General features: G+C 44.8%; 1 protein-coding gene across 1 annotated transcript; it reads right to left on the bottom strand.

Annotated features, from left to right (window-relative positions):
• Nucleotides 1–927: 927 nt before the first annotated feature.
• Nucleotides 928–17,808, bottom strand: Atpaf2 (ATP synthase mitochondrial F1 complex assembly factor 2). The gene is made up of 8 exons (XM_046456688.2): nt 17,514–17,808; nt 9,806–9,850; nt 9,424–9,569; nt 7,863–7,960; nt 5,988–6,068; nt 4,042–4,154; nt 3,502–3,617; nt 928–1,331 (listed from the first exon to the last, which is right to left on the bottom strand). The coding sequence occupies exons 1-8, from the start codon at nt 17,644–17,646 to the stop codon at nt 1,194–1,196; spliced, it is 870 nt and encodes a 289-aa protein (XP_046312644.1). The 5' UTR covers nt 17,647–17,808; the 3' UTR covers nt 928–1,193.
• Nucleotides 17,809–17,956: the final 148 nt, after the last annotated feature.

Raw genomic sequence — 17,956 nt, forward strand, 5'->3', positions numbered from 1 at the left:
ATTTTATTATATAAACACGTGAAGACATGGAGCTCAGAGTCTGCTATGAGGCCTAAACTCTCCCTACTGCTCTTCCACTGAACCTGGTACCAGGAAATGGTACCTGCTACCACTCCATGGCCTGCTAGGACCATGGAGGTGGCGGTGTTGGGGGACACTCAGGACTACCATGTGGAAGATGAGCAGAAATGTGCATAGTTAGCTCTCTGTCACTATAACAAATAGCTGAGATAAACAATTTATAAATAGAAAAGGTTTATTTTGGCTCACAGTTTCAGAGGGTCCAGTCCATGGTTGGTTGGCCTTATTGATTTGGAGCCTGTGGTGAGGCAGCACATCGTGACAGGAGTGCAAGGTAGAACAAAACTGCTCACCTCTGGCCAGAAAGCAAGAGAGGAAGAGGAAGGGGCTGGAGTCCCACACCCCTCTCAAAGGCACATCCACAATGACCTAAACACCTCTCTCTAGTTCCCATCTCTTAAGGTTCCACCTCCCAACAATGCCACTCTGGGGAACAAGTCTGGAAAGCACGGGCCTTTGGGGGACATTCTAGAACCAGACTAAAAGCAGTGTATATCAGGTGGCCTTGCCAGAACCATCTGACTTTTAACCCAGAAACCACTATACTTTCTATTTTCAAGAGTAAATCTTTTTTTTCCCCCTAGAACAGTAGGAAAAAATGGAAACAACCAGTTTAGACCAAGAAGAACTCACTTTCAAAAGACTGTTTGATGAAAATGAGGGGGAAAAAAGCCTTTAGGCTGAGGACTGAAGACACAAATAGAGTTGTCTGTTGGTGACATGATTGTTTCCCCAGCATGAAGCTCCTGACCATGGGCAGCAGATATTAAAATGTGCCATGGAAGATAAGCTGTTCAACCTTGGTGACAAAACAAGAATGGAGAAATGTAGAGACGCAGATGAAAATGGGTGAAGAAATTTTTAATAAACTCAGGATCAAGAGAAAGTCATTTGTACAATTCATCCCCCTCACTCACAGCTGGCTAGGTCAGGGGCCCCCCAGGTTGCAATCAGGCTGACCTTCAGACAATCACTGTGTGTCTCGGGGACATCTCAGGGTGATGCCGAGCAAGGTTAAGCCCCAAAGGTGAGGGGAGCCCTGTAGGTGTGGGCCGAGATGTCCCAGGCTGGGGAAATGTGAACACGGCAGGCTCCATCCAGTAGTCCAGGCCTCACTCCTGCAGGAGCTTGTGCTTGACCGTGGAGCTCTCGGAGCAGAGGTGGACGAAGAGGGTGCCAGCAGCAGTACGGGCCCTCAGTTCCTGCAGCTCGTAATCATGGGCCCACTCAATGTTGCCCCATTTCTGGATCTGAGAGGAGGACAAGACAAGGCTGGGTAAATGGCTAGACCTGTAGCCTGCTGACCTAAGCCACATTTCAATCCCATCTCTGGGCTGAAGGCAGCAGGCTCTAATCTTACCAAAACAAGTGGATGCATGGAGTAACACCCAGTAAGCCAGGTGTGGTGGTGCACACCTGTAATCCCAACTACTCTGGAGGCTTAGGCAGGAAGATCACAAGATCAAGGCTATTGTGGGCGACTTAGAGTGAGACTCTATTGCAAAATAAAATGAATAAAGGGGTGGGGAGACAGCTCAGTGGCAGAGTGCTCCTCAGTTTAGTCCCCAGTATGGAGAAAAAATAACACCCAGGTGGCCAGGGCAGGCCCTGTTCTCTCTGGGGTGTGGGTGGTCTGGGAGTAGTATATCCAGTCCTAGGGCCAGTGGCTAAACCAGACCACACAGGTCCCGCAGAGGCAGCCTGACCTGTGTACTATCCCTTATCCCACACTTCCTACTAGGAGGTTTATGTGAGGTGGCCTGCCAACTGTCATCCTGCAACTCCCCCCCCTACTTCTTTTGGTCTGTGATGCTGGAGATTAAACCCAGGCCCAAGGCCTCATGCATGCTAGGCAAGCACTCAAACTGTCATCTTCTATGAGCTGTGTTGCCATGCAGGGCTGCAAGTATCCTCCATGTGGGTGGCATAAATAAATCAAGCAAGGCCACATGTAGCCTCAGTTCTGACTCCTGGAGAGCTACTATACTGCAGAGGTCTCTGCTCTGTACATGTTCTCCAGGACTCTGAAAAGAGGGAGGAAACTCTGGGCACACTGGGGCTGTCCAGACATCAATGTGACTCCAATCTGAGCCTGCTGGCTCCTTCCCGGCAGAATCTGCCACTCAACGCAAGCTATCTGCATTTCTGGCTTATCCAATCGCAATTTGCACAACTATAATATAGTAGCTGAAGGGCATTTTTACCTTAAATTTATACCATCAAATCCATAATCCTGGTTATGCAGGATTGCAAAATTCAGGACGATAGGCTGGCATGGGTCCCATGGTCAAAAGCAGAGCCCAGACAGGAACCCAGGTTTTTGGCTCCCCAGCAACCCCACAACCCTTACAGGTCACCCCTTTCCCATGAAATTGGTTCTGACAGCTAGAGAATGAGTAGGCTTTTCTGCTATACAGAAATGGCTTTGTCTCTGGCATTTATCCGAGCAGAAAACTAAACATTCCAAAAAGGTTTTTATCACACTAGGAACCAATTCATAATAGCAATTAACCTGAGGTTTGAGGAATAACATCATCAGGAACAAAACGACTACAAGGACCACATAATTTTCAGTTAAAAAATGCATACAACAGTACAGCAAAACCTTAATTCTGAGCCCATTAAATGAAAACTTGTGTACAAACAGTGGCTACCCCCATGCTCCTTTGTTGGTCAGATGAAATGTCAAGATGTAATTGCTTCACTGACTTAAGAGCACAAGCAGGTCCTCAGTCATTTCAACAGGGCCTGCTCTACAGGGCATATGAGGCCTATGAACTCTCAGGCACAGAGTGAGAGCTGAGGCCTTGGTCCTATAGTCACTCAGTCCTGGGTTCAAATCCCAACTAGAACATTTGCCAGAGGTGTGACCTAGTGCCTCAGTTTCCCCATATGTAGAATGAGAGAAGCACAGCCAAGCACAGCCTTCACCTAATCAGACTAATGAGAAGGGGATTCGAGGGGAATGCTGAGCATTTTTCACATTTTTTCCTTGTGGTGTAGGGGATAGAATCCAGGGCCTTGAGCATGGTAAGCAAGTGCTCTACCACTGAGCCATAAACCTAGCCCCAATAATGCTTTTATTGGTCCTTAGTTTTGATTTCTGTATGTACATAAAAATAATAAAGCCCAGGTTTACATAAAAATATTTCAGATGCCTGTAATCCCAGCTACTCAGGAGGCTGAGGCAAGAGGATCGCAGTTTAAGGCCAGTCTGGGAAATTTAGCAAGACCTTATCTCAAAAAAAAAAAAAAAAAAGAGGAAGAAGCAGGTTGGGGATGTAGCTCAGTAGGAAAGCACCCGTGGATTCAATCCCCTCTACTGTAGAAAAAAAAAATTCAGATAGGTTGGCCACACCCCACATAGGTTGGTGTGTATTAGGAAGGGGTGAGATGGGGACCCAAGATGTGGCACCTCACCTGGTATTCCTCCTCTAGGCGTGACAGCAGCACAGCCTGCTCCACAGTCAGGTGTAGGTCAATCAGACCCAAGGTCAGCACCATGGACTTGAGTTGGGCCACTACAAACTCAATCCCTGCAGGGACACAAACCACATCAGGATACAAAACAGGGCAGTTGCTACAGCCTAATTCCTTGTGAGTCCTTGCACCTTTTATAAGAATAGGAGTAAATGGGGCAAAGGTGCCAGGAGTGGGAGATCGACCCAGGGCCCACCTGGGATTTAGCCCACTCTTCTGGCCTTCCTCGAGGTGACCCACCTCTGCTCGTCCCTGGGTGAGAACATGACCTGATCCTTGCTAATCAGTATATCTCCCCCAAACTCCTACCCAATGACTTGTTTCACAGATGGTCGGGCCAAGGAGATGAGAACTTGAGGCTTCTGTTGGAAAATAGAAACCCTACTTTCTGCTGGAAGGGTGTGAGCCTGGAGCTGAGCTAACGGGGTGGTATCACTTGTATCACACCTGCCCTCAGGCCCATGGAACCTCAGTGCATACCTTGTAAGGCCCACATGTTGTAAGATGCCAGGTGGCTGGTGAGCACCTCCTGCGTCTGTGCAGGGATGCTAGGTCCCATTATGCTGGTGGAGGAGCCAATCTTCACACCATATCTGAAAGGAAAAGGCTGCAACATGTCCCTGGCATGCTGTGTCCCAAAAGTAGCCCAATTTTTCACTGCAAGCAAACTACTGAGTATGTATATACCCCTTCAGGGCATGTGGTCAAGGGGCTAGTCTTAAGGACTCTGGAAGTAACGTCCCCTATGTGGCCTCCTGGCCTAATTTTCTAACCCTCAAAAGCAAAGAAAAGCAAGCAAGAAACGACCCTAAATGAAGTTGCATTGCTGATTCCTGTGAACAGGAGCTCAGTTAGGTGCAGGGACCTGAAACACTAACTCAATTGCCTGGAATCTTCATCAAACGTGTAGGTAACCTGTTCTTTAAATCTTTAAAAAAAAACTTTTGCACATTTGAGGCCATAAAAGATTTCTTTTAAATAGCATTTTCCTTAAAATAATGTTTGTATATGTCCTGTATCGCTCAATTATTTTTTCCATATATTAAGACTCTACAGTATTCAAGGCTTTGGTTTTCATCTGTGATTTCGGAGTCATGAACTGACTTCAAGAGAAGAGGCATGTTCAGGAATAATCAACAACAGGCTGGGGTGTGGTTCAATAGTAGAGGCAGCACCTAGCATGCATGAGGCTCTGGGGTCCAGCAAACACACACACACACACACACACACACACATCATAAATATATAGAACATAGGAAAAACATACATAATGGAGTAAAAATAATTTTTGTAATTCTTTCATATATCACTGGATTTTTTCTATTGTTTAAAAAATATCCCTACAAAATTTCTAATAATACAGACTGAATGTAGGAAAAGGCTAGATTTTTCTGGGAACTATTAAAGATTGGATATCTCAACTGCCACAAACACTTGATGATTCTGTACTACTGCAAAGATCTCCAGGCACCTCAATTAGTGTTATTCTAAAATGGCACTATATTGTCACATTTCTTTTAACATAACTGCTACATTTTATCTGCTCCTAGAGAATTCCAGTTCTGCCTTTCCCTTTAAAACCTACTGTGAGCACACAGGAAACATGTAGCAGATGAATGTGACAGACTGGTGGAATGGGACAGACTGCTGAACCTCATCAAAAAAATACAAGATACTATGGATAAGGCCGTGCCATGGACATCAGCCCTTCCACATGTCTCTTGAAATGAAATGGAATTTATTTTGCCACCACATCAATATCTATTCAATTTTGCACTCAAGAGTCTTCCTGTCAAGAAAAAATATTGGGTATCATCAATTCCAAATCCACAGGATGTTACCTATAATTTTGTAGAAAACTACCCTGATTTTTCTCCATGTGTATACATAATCTTACAAACAAACTGTTTAGTATAGTATATACACATAAATGTATAGTAATTGCATTTACTGTGTGCCCTGCAGGACGCTAAGCACTACCTTTATCACTGACTCTTCCTGACACCTTGAGGTAGGAAAGACTAACCCCATTTACAAACAAGGAAATTGAAGATCAGAGAGATCAACTTACTAGTCCAAAGTCAAATGGCTAATAGTGGCAGAGCTGGGACTCAAACCAACACTGCTGGTCTGACATGTGTAGGAAGGGGGCCTGGGGTCTCTGGTACTTCCTAAGGACCCAGAGTTGCCCCTATGAGATACAATATGCTCTGTAATAGGTGCTCAGTGAATGGTGACTGACATGAATTTGAGGAACATATTTTTCCAAGGGGACCCTATCCCCAGACATCTAATGGGAGCTGACTTCTAAGGCACTCTGAACTCAGAAAGCTGGCTAGCTAAGGGCATTGGGTACCTGGGACACCTGCCAGCATGCTGCCCAAACCAGGCCCACTCAATGTTCTCTGTGGGGCTGTGCATCTTACCTTTTCTCGGCCCATTCTATGATTGGATCCCATTCATTCTTTTGAAGTTCCACTAATGTCTCTGGCTCTTCCACTCTGTAGCTAATTCATTGTAAAAAATCACTTAATAAAAAAGTACAATTCCGACATTCAGTGATAGAAAAGGAAGAACACAGGGCAACAGCAAAACCATTTCCACCACCAATCCAGTGCCCCAAGTCTTGTCCCCTAAAGCCGTGGTTCTCCAAGTGTGGGCCTAGGGCCAGCAGCATCGGCCTTCCCTGGGTACTTGTAAGCAAAGTACATTCTCAGGCCATTTCCCATATCTACTGAAATCAGACCTTTGGGGTGGGGCCCAACATTTTAGAAAACCTTCTAGGGCATCCTAATTTAAGTTTGAGTTTGTGAACCACCGTCCTGAATACTCCCCAATATTTTGACAGGTCCAAGTTTGCAGTACCACATTAGTGTTAATGGAAAACAGATGCAACCTAATAATTGCAACCTGGGATCCAGAGCCACTGGATATGAACACTATGCCAGCAACTCAATAACAGCATCCCTGCCTTCCCCCTTCCAAGACACCGTGCTCTTGGCCACAGGACCACAGGAGCCCACCCACCTCTTGGCATGGAGGCTTGACCAGAGAAAACCAACCTAGAAGCCAGGCTGTGCCACTTGTTTAAACCAAGGGATGCAGAGATGAGTCAGTTGAGGGGAGCTGAGCTGCAAAGCCTCATGGGACAGGAACCCCAGGGGGCACTATGGAAAGTCACATTCTCATGTAAGCAGAGGGAAGCAAAGAGGTCATGAGTGTGTGGAGGAGCTGGGCTTCTTGCTAGGAGGTGCAGATGAGTGGAGGGACTTTCCTGCCTCTACCCAACCCACAACCAGCAGGAGATGGTAGGAGCTCTGGCTTCTAGGATCCTCAAGCTGTTTCCCTGGTGGTTTGATATTCCTTCATTTCTGTCAGGACTCCTGTACAGTTTTCAAGAACCTCCCTTTTGGGGGGTCTGAAGATTATATCCCTAGCACCCCACACACACTTTTTTTTTTTTTTTTTTTGGTACTGCAGAGTGAATCCAGAGGCACTTGACCACTGAGCCACATCCCCAGCCCTTTTTGTGTTTTGTTTAGAGACAAGGTCTCATGAGTTACTTAGGGCCTCACTAAGTTGCTGAGGCTGGCTTTAAACTCGTAATTCTCCTGCCTCAGCCTCTTAAGCCTCTAGGATTACAGGCATGCACCACCATGCCAGCCATATTTATCCCTTTTTATTTTTGAGACAGGGTCTCGCTAAGTTGCTGAGGCTGGCCTCAAATTAAGTGATCCGCCTGCCTCAGCCTCCCAAGTCATTGGGATTACAGGTGTGTGCCACCACACCTGGCAAGAATGCTTTTTTTCCCTGAGCTAAGTTGAATGTTTTTGTTCTGCTTCCTGCACAATTAGCCAAATATCACTGGCCAATTAGTCAAAGAACATAGACACAAATGGAGAATTGAGAACTAGAGGAGTTTAGATCCCGACTATCACCATCTGTAATGGCAGGGAAGCCAACCCAAGAATGTGCTAGTGGGCACAAGTCAGGGTCAGAGACCCTGGTGGGGACTGGCAAGCGAGCTATGGTGCTGGAACCTGTAAGAGCTACATGCACCTCCTCCCTGCCGACCCCAACCCAAGGAACACTCCATGTTCTAGTAGCCTGAGAAGTCTTCCTCCTAAGGATCTGCAGAGCAGCTGGGGCCAGTCAAATAAGCTGGAACAGGAACCTGTCCACCTTGTGAGGATACAGGAAAGGGCCTGCCTCTTCTACCAAGAACTCTCTGGGCAAATGAGTCAAAATAGCCCAGGGGACTTGCATGGCCCAAGGGGACTGCTCATCTAAATGTCAATTACCAGAGGGTGTCAGTGTCCAGAAACTTCACAGCTGCCTGGATCAGCTGATCCTTGTTGCGTTGGGTTGGGTTGTCCAAGGATGTGTTGCACAATGTGGTCTGAATCAAAAGCAGAAAGTGCCCCATCACCACCTGCCAGTCCCAGACAAAAGCTCTGCTCTCCTGAGGACACTCCATATGATGCAGCAGAGTGAGAACCAAAGTGTTCTCAACCCCAAGTGTTTTCAGAGGCCTGGCAGCAGCATATTCATAGAGAGCATCCAAGAGCCAGGACCCATGCTTAAAGCTATGTGTGTGCTCAAAGGGACTCATGGGACTCTCATAGCCCTGGATTAGGGAATGTCCCCAAGGTCTCCTGCTCTTTATTGCCAGGCTCTGCTATGTTTAACTTAATCCCACAACAACAATTTGGAGCAGGTACTATTATACCCATTTTAAAAATGTGAAAACTGAAGCAAAGAGAGGTGAAATACATCCTCAGATACAATAAATAAGACATGTAAGCAATCAGAAAACTCAAAGCATTTACCAGATGGCTCCCATAACACCTTAGAAAGAAAAAAAAAATGATCCAAACGGGGATCAAGATTATTATGCCAGGTTTGCCTTACCAACAATAGGTTTCTTAAGTTACTCAAACTATTTGTTTGTAGCCCTAACACCCTCATTTCATCAGACAGCCAGAGAGCAGGTGCTAACTCAGAGGGCTGTGATGTTGCGGGGAAGCCCCCTGAGTTTGTATGTCAAGCAAACAATGACCACGATGAGAACAACTAACTCATATTGACTGAGTGCCTGCCCTACTTCAAGGACCATGCTAAGTGTTTTCTATGTGTTATCTCATCACAATCCAGCCCACAACTCTGGGGTGGGTTCTTTTACCACTCATCTTTTACAGATGGGGGACATGGTGCCCAAGGTCACAATGTGGGGGCTACAGAGGCTGAACCTAATGAGTCTGGCAGACTCTGTTCCCTCCTCTGCCACCCTTGTGCCTCAGTGATCCACCTGTGTGTGGATTGGGGGCTATCTCTACACAGAGTCTTCCTCGTCTTACCTACCTGCCTTTCTGGTTCCTGCACCCAACCAATATTTTTTGGTACCATCTAAACTTCCTGTTGGAGCTCGTGAATAAAAGAGACATGGCCCCTGCCGACGTGCAGCAGAAGAGAGAGACAATAAACATGCAAACATAAAGCAGATCATTACACACTAAGTGCTGAGGAAACAAATGGCCAGCTGCTGTAATAAATGGCCAGCTGCTAGAATCAAAAATAAGAGAGCTGGACAGTCAGCAAAGGTGACATCTGTCCTGAACAGAGGAGGAACAGGCCACCTAGCATGGTGTTCCAAGCAGAGGGAACCGCAGTTGTCCAGGCCAGATAGAGAAAGAGGTTGGCCTATTCGATGACTGAGAGAAGGTGAGTGTGGCTGCAGCCCAGGCCCACAGAGGCCTATCCCCAGGGACATGTCACAATTTGAAAAGGGGTCTGAATCTTGCCAGGTAGTCTGGAAGCCCCTCACAGGTGTCAAGGTGTAAGCTGGTGCTGTGAACTTGTTACCAGGTGCATGGTGTAGAACTTGATGGTATCCTGCTGGGAGTCCCATTCGGTGGCCACTGCGATAGCCAAGGCCTCATTGGGGACCGTAAAGAGCTTGGCTTGGGGAGTTTTCAGCTTCCTGTGGTCCAGATTTATCTCAAAGCCACCTTGAAAGATCAAATAAAACACTCTCAGGGATTGTGAAGTGGAATCGGGTAACCATTCCTAATTTTAGCCACTTGAATTGATGCAAAGACAACTCTGAGTCCCTTACAGAAACGTATCTGACAAAAGTGCGAAGGATAATCTCGCCACTGAACCAGCTGGAGATGAAAAATGTTTCCAACCATTCACACAAAAAAAAAAAAAAAAAAAGGAGGCCGTCAAAATTTTAGACACTCACCTTCACCCTGTGTGATGCTGACATTCTGATAAAACCTCTTCCTTTCTGTAAGAAAGATTTTTTAGAAAGGCATTTAAAATAACGTCAAGTGGGCTCACAGGGCTATAAGACCAGCTTGCACCATTACTGCTAATGCTGATTGATTGCCTTGATTTTCATATCACCATTCAAGGTCTGCCCTACTCTGCAGTGTAATCAACGACTTCTGATTAAAGCTGGGGGGGAGGGAAGCATCTGCTCTCTAGAGATGAGGAAGGAATGGGACATGCTGGTCATGCCTCTGCCAGTCTCCCAGCCCAAGGGCAAGTCTGATCAGGGGCTTCTTGGAGCTGCAGACTGTGTGACCTGACAGATTTCCAACACCTTCTGCTTTAGATAACAAGTACGCTCACCACCACCTCCCGCCCTTCTGGGACCAGCATAACACAACCAAATCTAAAGTTGGTGTCTAAAGCCAGAGTCTTTCAGACAAGACTCTGATGTCTGTAAGAAGGAATAACTGAGAAGCCAGAGTGTGTGCACATGTGCGTGTGTGTGGTACGCAGGCAGAAAGTAAAGCTCCCAGGAGCATTTCCCATCTTCCCTCTCCAATTAATTAACCTAATTAACCAGCTTGCTTGTGTATTCAACAGGAACTTTAAACATTTCCTTCAAGAATGGGGAAAGTCTGTGTTCTATGTTTTCTTTATGAAAATTCTGAAAAACCTGGTATGTATGCATACTAGGGGGAAAGGGTAATGGAGAGAAGGCATGTGGTTTTACTCCAAACATATTATTTTTAGGTTTTCCACATCATATTGGTTATTTAATTACATCTCATTTGTCATTGTTAATCCTTAAATATGGAAAAACCAAAACTGCATTTCCATTGTGACTTATAGTAAACTTAAGGGCCAAAGTTTTTCCCACAAAACTATGTCCACTATGTGTCAGATGCTATTCTAGGCACTCAGGATATAATAATGACTAACAGATAAAAATCTTTGTCTTTTTTTTTTTTTTTAAGTTGATCAGATCTGGCTGCCCAGGTGATCTGGCACAATTTACCACTCATCTGAAATCATAACACTGATCCTATCACACATTTGACACCAAAATAGGATTCTACCACCGCAGAGTTTTTTAGTTTCCCTATCTTATCTGGTGTCTGGTCTTATTCAAATTGCAGGTTAGACATGGGTCTGAGGCCTTCTTTCCTGTCTTTGGTCTGTATCAAGGTATCTAGGCTATGTCCCTTGTGTTTTCTGATGCCCTGGCTGGGCAGTGCTCTGACTCAACACTGGGAAGGATTTTCCCTAAGTAAGCAGGAAGTGCCAGCTGACAGTGCCACATGCCAGTGAGCACACAAACACACTGCCCAGTGCAGGTCTGGGAAATGGGCCTGAGACTGGCACTAGAGGAGTAAACCGGGGCAGAAGTTGACTGAACAGGGCTGAACCTCCAAAAACTGCTAGGGCATCTGAGTTTCACATAAGAGAAGTTTTGTTTTGTTTTTTTTTAAATTTTTTTAAAAATATCTATTTTTTAATTGTAGTTGGACACAATACCTTTATTTATTTATTTTTAATGTGGTGCTTAGGATCAAACCCAAGGCCTCGCATGTGCTAGATGAGCACTCTACTGCTGAGCCACAATCCCAGCCCAAGAGAAGTTTTTTTTTATTCTGTTCTGCTGTCCAGCTTTGCTGTATCTGAATGAGAAAAAACTGGAATGGAGTAGGATGAATTAAGGGCAGGGAAGGAAAGACCAAAACTGCTCAACATGGGAGAAAACCACACAGTAAAGAGATGGAAGAAGGGCAAAAGGAGCCCAAAGGCTCCTAGTCCTCAGATTTGAAGACAGGTACATGTGTGGTCATGTTTCAGATGGGGTTCTTCTGAAAAAAGAACTGACATTCAGAGAGGCACACTCCAGTCTTGAAGTATACTTCAGTGAGTACTGATCACTGTCCAGGATATGAGACAGTCCTGGGGATGGGATGTGCCCTTGAGGCTCTTACTGTCTAGTGGAGACACTAAACCAGGCACAATGATGAGAGCACATGGGATGACAGACACACAGACTGAGGAAGGCTGATCTTATCCTGGGCTGCAGGAAGATCTCCAAGCAGTCAGATTTCATCTGTGACCCAAAGAAGAAGCAGGAGTTACCAAAGCTCTTGACTGATTTGTTTAGGGAGGACGTGTGTGGAAACAGTTTCCAAAACTAGAAATAACTTGCATGAAGGTGCAGACCTTCAAGATAGCACCGAGGTTAGGAGAACTAAAAAGATGATCAGAAGAAGACTGGAGCTGTCCAGCAGAGAATGGTTAGAAATGTCCAGAGAGGGTGGTGGAGGCCAGACTTGCAGAGACAAGGGGACTTGTAAGTCACAGTAAGGAGAACAAAGACAGCCAAGTAAGGAGTTCATACAGGCAAAGATGAATGGAATCTGGACAATTCATCTGGTGGGATTCATGAGACCCAACAACGTCAAAAAGACAGAGACTATTCACCTAGGCTCTCAAAGGCCATGGGTCACATAAGACAAGCTGGGAGCCTAGGAAGCTTCCAAATGCTCATTGAATACATGATTAGCTGCCATCAACAGGAATGCTACCTTTAAAGACAAAAGAAACAGCAAAGCTTTGTAGGATCCTACAGAATCAGGATATACATTGAGTATGAAAGGTCCCTTTACAGACATCTGTGGCAAAAACATACACACTGCTTTTTCAGAGACAGTTTTGTGTACTATGTAGATGCAAAGAAATTGGTATGTGAAACAATGCTGAATTTAAAAAGATGGCCACAAGAAAATAGGTTAGTTAAGCAGAGAATAACTGTTAAAACTGCCCCTATGAAGAGGGATGAATGGGAGATTATTGTCCTTTTGGGTTCCTCTTTCCTGTGAAGTTGCTGTAATCCACAGAGAGACAAGCAGTCTTCTGTGTCACTTCCCCATACAAACCTCTTATCTTAGTCTTTATGGACCAGTGAGTGATCTTTCTGCGAGTCACAATTTCCAGGATGGCCTTTTCTTCAGAAATATTCAAAGCCTCAGGAACTACAACTACCACAATGCCCCAAGAAGAGGAAGTGCTGGTCTCAGAACTGTGGCAACATCTTTTATCTTTTAAAACAGTGCCATCTGGTGGGCCTTAAGCCTCAAAGCTGAAATTTTAAATCTAGACATCCCTCCATCTGTAACCCTGGGACAGTTCCAACCAGCTGTTTTCAGGTATCAAAATTCTTCAGTTAAAATTATATAAAGAAATCCTTCAACACAATAACAAAAACGTAAATAACCCAATTAAAAATGGCCAAATGATTTGAATGGATATTTCTTCAAAGAAAATACACAAATGGACAAGTACATGAAAAAATGCTTGCTCTCATTAGTCATCAGGGAAATACATATCAAAACCACTTCACACTTTTATGATGGCTATAATAAAAAATTATGCAGGGGCTTGGATTGTGGCTCAGCGGTAGAGCGCTCGCCTAGCATGGGTGGGACCCCGGGTTTGATCCTCAGCACCACATCAAAATAAAGGCATTGTGCTGTGTCCATCTACACTTAAAAAATAATTTTTTTTAAAAAAAAGATATGCAATAACAAGCATTGTCAAGGATGAAGATAAATTGGAACCCTAATATTGGAGATGTAAAATGGTACAGCCACTTTATTTTTTTTTATTTTTTATTTTTTTAAAGAGAGAGAGTGGGGGGGGGGGAGAGGGAGGGAGGGAAGGAGGGAGGGAGAGGGGGAGAGAGAATTTTATATTTATTTTTTAGTTTTCGGCGGACACAACATCTTTGTTTGTATGTGGTGCTGAGGATCGAACCCGGGCCGCACGCATGCCAGACGAGCACGCTACCGCTTGAGCCATATCCCCAGCCCGATACAGCTACTTTACAAAACAGTCTAGCAGGTCCTTAAAAAGTTAAAGGGTTACCATTTTACCTCGTAATATACTTTAGGTATATACCTATGAGAAATAAAAACTCACACAAAACTTTTACACAAATGTTTACAACAGCATTATCCATAACAAATAAAGGACAGAAATAACCTACATGTCAATAAATGGATGAATGGATGAAAAAAATGTGGTATACTTGAACAACAGAATGTTACTTGTCAATAAAAAAGAATGGAATATTAATATGTGATATGACTCAGATAAGCCTTTTTTGAAAGCATGCTAAGTGAAAAAAGCCAGTTAAAAAAGACTACATTCTATTTATATGAAATGTCCCAAACAGGGAAATCTACAAAGGAGGGAACAAAAATAGTGGTTGCCCAGGACTAGGGGAATGAAAGGGGTAAAGGCAGATTTCTTTTGGATGTGATAAAAATGTTCTAAAATTGTGGTAATGGTTGACACTCCATGAATACACTAAAAACTACTGAATTTATACTAAATGATTGTACTATATGGTGAGTGAATTATATCTCCATATAGCTGTTAAAATATTCTTCTGACCAAATGTATAAAAGTACCATTTTCCACACTTGTACATTGCTGGTGGGACTGCAAATTGGTGCGGCCAATTTGGAAAGCAGTATGGAGATTTCTTGGAAAGCTGGGAATGGAACCACCATTTGACCCAGCTATTCACCTTCTCGGTCTTTTCCCTAAAGACCTAAAAAGAGCATACTACAGGGACACTGCTACATCGATGTTCATAGCAGCACAATTCACAATAGCAAGACTGTGGAACCAACTTAGATGCCCTTCAATAGATGAATGGATAAAAAAAAATGTGGCATTTATACACAATGGAGTATTACTCTCCATTAAAAAAAGACAAAATCATAGAATTTGCAGGGAAATGGATGGCATTAGAGCAGATTATGCTAAGTGAAGCTAGCCAATCCCTAAAAAACAAATGCCAAATGTCTTCTTTGATATAAGGAGAGTAACTAAGAACAGAGTAGGGAGGAAGGGCATGAGAAGAAGATTAACATTAAACAGGGATGAGAGGTGGGAGGGAAAGGGAGAGAGAAGGGAAATTGCATGGAAATGGAAGGAGACCCTCAGGGTTATACAAAATTGCATACAAGAGGAAGTGAGGGGAAAGGGGAAAAAAAAAAAACAAGGGGGAGAAATGAATTACAGTAGATGGGGTAGAGAGAGAAGAGGGGAGGGGAGGGGGAGTAGAGGATAGGAAAGGCAGCAGAATACAACAGACACTAGTATGACAATATGTAAATCAGTGGATGTGTAACCGATGTGATTCTGCAATCTGTATACGGGGTAAAAATGGGAGTTCATAACCCACTTGAATCAAAATGTGAAATATGATATATCAAGAACTATGTAATGTTTTGAACAACCAACAATAAAAATTATTTTAAAAAATTAAAAAAGAGAAAAAAAATAAATAAAAGTACCATTTTCCAAATTGCTCTCAATATAGCAGAGGTTGTCAAACGTTTTCTGCAAAGAGCCAAACAATATTCTAGGCTGTGCAGACCATATAGTCTCTATTGCAACTTAGCTCTGCCACAATAGTGAAAGCTGCCATAAACAAGATGTGAAGGAAAAAATGTGGCTGTATTCCAGTAAAACTTTATTGACAAAGGTGGCAACCTGGACCTCTGACCTAGACTACAAATCTCCCTTAATCCACATCACCACCCTCTGCAAATGACAGGGCAGGAATGCCTATAAAGTGGTAGAGACTCAGAGGCTGTCTTGTCCAATGATAAACAACTTATAAATGGTAGAAGCAAGACTTCCAGCCTTGACATCACTGGGTGTTTGCATGAGCTAGAAATGCTGCTTCTCCAGAATATCTCTCCCTCCAGATAGTCACCAGATCTCTGACAAACTGGTACAGATCTGATGGGCCACAAGAGCCTCACAGAGGTCTCTTCCTCCAAAGCCTCAGGGATCCTTGTCTAAGCCCTCCCTCTCTTTTTTTTTTTTAATTTTATTTTTTATTTTTCTTTTTAGTTGTAGATGGACACAATATCTTTATTTATTTATTTTTATGTGGTTTTGAGGATCGAACCCAGTGCCTCACACATGCGAGGCAGGCGCTCTACTACTGAGTTACAGCACTATTCCTAAACCCTTTCTCTTTTTGATGACTTTCAATGGTACAAACATGTCTAAGGTACCACATTCAAACACCTTGTCAACTTCAGTTTTCATCAAAAAGGACCCACTTAGGTTTAACCTTCCACCAATCCAAAGACACGCAAAAATCTCACAACTGGTAAAGCCTTTGCAGAGCATGAGGCCTGGTTTATGTACCCCTCTCCCTGGGCCTCATGAGTGCCTTCCTGGGATGCCCTTCCTTTTTTTTTTTTTTTTTTTTTTTTTTTTGACATTCACTAAGTTGGTTGTGTAGGCTGGCCTTGAACTCCTGGACTCAAGTGATCTTCCTACCTCAGCCTTTGAAGTAGTTGGGACTAAAGATGCATGCCACCACACCCTTCTTCCTCTTTACTAGCTGTGCATTGCCCATTCTAGGTCCTTCGATTAAGGATAGATGAAACCTCAGCTTCCTGCTACATCCAAACTCCTTCCCCATTTGTATGAAGTTATGGAACTAACAGACAGAAGGATCCTCACAGGCCACTACAGCTTCAACTCACTGAAAAAAAGGAGGAAGTAGTTACATGCCCAAGATCACAGTACTTCATAAGTTAAACAAGCACCAGACCCCCAATTTGTATTCCTGTCACAATGCCAAACTGCCTGTGAAGTTCTGAATTTCCTAAAGCAGGTAGTGTTAGGGCAAGGTCTCATACAACCTGCTGTCACTCTGGATATGCTATAGACACCCAACACTCTTCCTCCTTCTCATCACTGAACTGTTTCTCATAGAGCAATGCCCAGCTTAAATGCCCTTTCACCCCAGGCTCTTTCTAGACTCTGAACATCCCCAAGACAGGAAGAGGTTCTTCTTTGTGTTCTCACAGCTTCTTTGTACTTCCCTTATCAAGTATATTATAAGTCATTGGGTAGTCAGGATAATGTAGCCTTCTGCATTTGACAGTGAACATCATTCAGGTAGATATCACATCTGTCTTGAAGATCATGGTGCCTCCTGCCCCCAACACAGAAAAACTAATCAAATGGAAGGAGAGTATTACTATTTTTCATTCACTAAAATCAGTCACTTCCTTTCTTACCCTCAAGTCTCTTCTCCAGCGGCAATGAAAGAGCCACTACTTTCTTCTAGGCCTTATCACAGTCACAGGTGGACAAAGGAGGCATGGTGTCAACTCCCACTTAAGAGAGAAGGCTCCAAAGAAAGCAGGGGTTGTGGCAGGGCACTAGTACAGAGGACCTGGAAACTGCAGAGAAAAGTGCATTGGATGGGGTCCATCTGCGCTAGGGACCCAAAGTACAGGCCAGCCTTTGCCCTACACAAAATTCAGAGTCTGCTCCGTGACCTTGGGAGTTCTGACCCAGAGACCAAATTTCCTGAGGGAAAACAAGAAAGACACCTACTTCCCTCATTAAAGAGAGGAAAGCCATAAGCTCCGAGAAAAGCCGCACAGGCCAAATGTCAATCGCAACCTCTGCCCCGACTGCGCTGCAAATCTTCGGGCCGTCTCCTTTCCCATCTACAACAGGATTAGATTAGCCTGAATGACCTCGAGGGCCTAAGCCCTGCCTCAGTCACCCGACACTGCCCGGCCGAAGACCTCAGCCCAGTGTAGCCCGGCTTGGCCACTGGCCAAAAGGTAACGTCCTGGCCTCACCTGTCGGGGGAGCGTAGGTCCGGACCGGGGGCTGGGGACTTGGCCCCGGACTCGCTGAGATGATAGGGTCACTAGGGGGCCGGTTCAGGAGGTAGTGCCCACGGCCTCGCAGCCGAAGGCAACTCCTCCACATCGCGCCGCGGGACCTGGGAGGACACGCGCAGCGAAACCAGAAAGCAGGAAACAGCGAAAAAATCCCTAAGCCGCAAGCCGCTGGGGCTGTACGGAAACCTTTCACCACGCTCCCAGAGCCCTCAGCCTCCCCTGGACGCCGCCATCTTCCATATGACACCTACGGCGCGCCGTCGCAGCCGCGCGCCCCTGGCGCACACCCCCAGTCAATCAGCATCACAAACGCACCTCGCCCCGCCCCCTTCGCGCGCGCCTCCGGAAGAAGACTACAAGTCCCAGAAGGTAGCTCGCGCACCTCGCCACGTGTTTTC

Source organism: Marmota monax, unplaced genomic scaffold (assembly GCF_021218885.2).
Source record: "Marmota monax isolate L192 unplaced genomic scaffold, Marmota_monax_Labrador192_F-V1.1 WCK01_AAM20220418_F8-fsc00501, whole genome shotgun sequence".
Classification (NCBI taxonomy): Eukaryota; Metazoa; Chordata; class Mammalia; order Rodentia; family Sciuridae; genus Marmota; species Marmota monax.

Coding starts and splice junctions, on each gene's coding strand:
- Atpaf2 (XM_046456688.2), bottom strand. CDS start 17,646: ATGTGGAGGAGTTGCCTTCGGCTGCGAGGCCGTGGGCACTACCTCCTG. Junction 6,069..7,862: donor CTGGACACTGACACCCTCTG/GTAATTGACATT, acceptor ACAATGAATTAG/CTACAGAGTGGAAGAGCCAG. Junction 4,155..5,987: donor ATAGAATGGGCCGAGAAAAG/GTAAGATGCACA, acceptor TTTTCCTTTCAG/ATATGGTGTGAAGATTGGCT.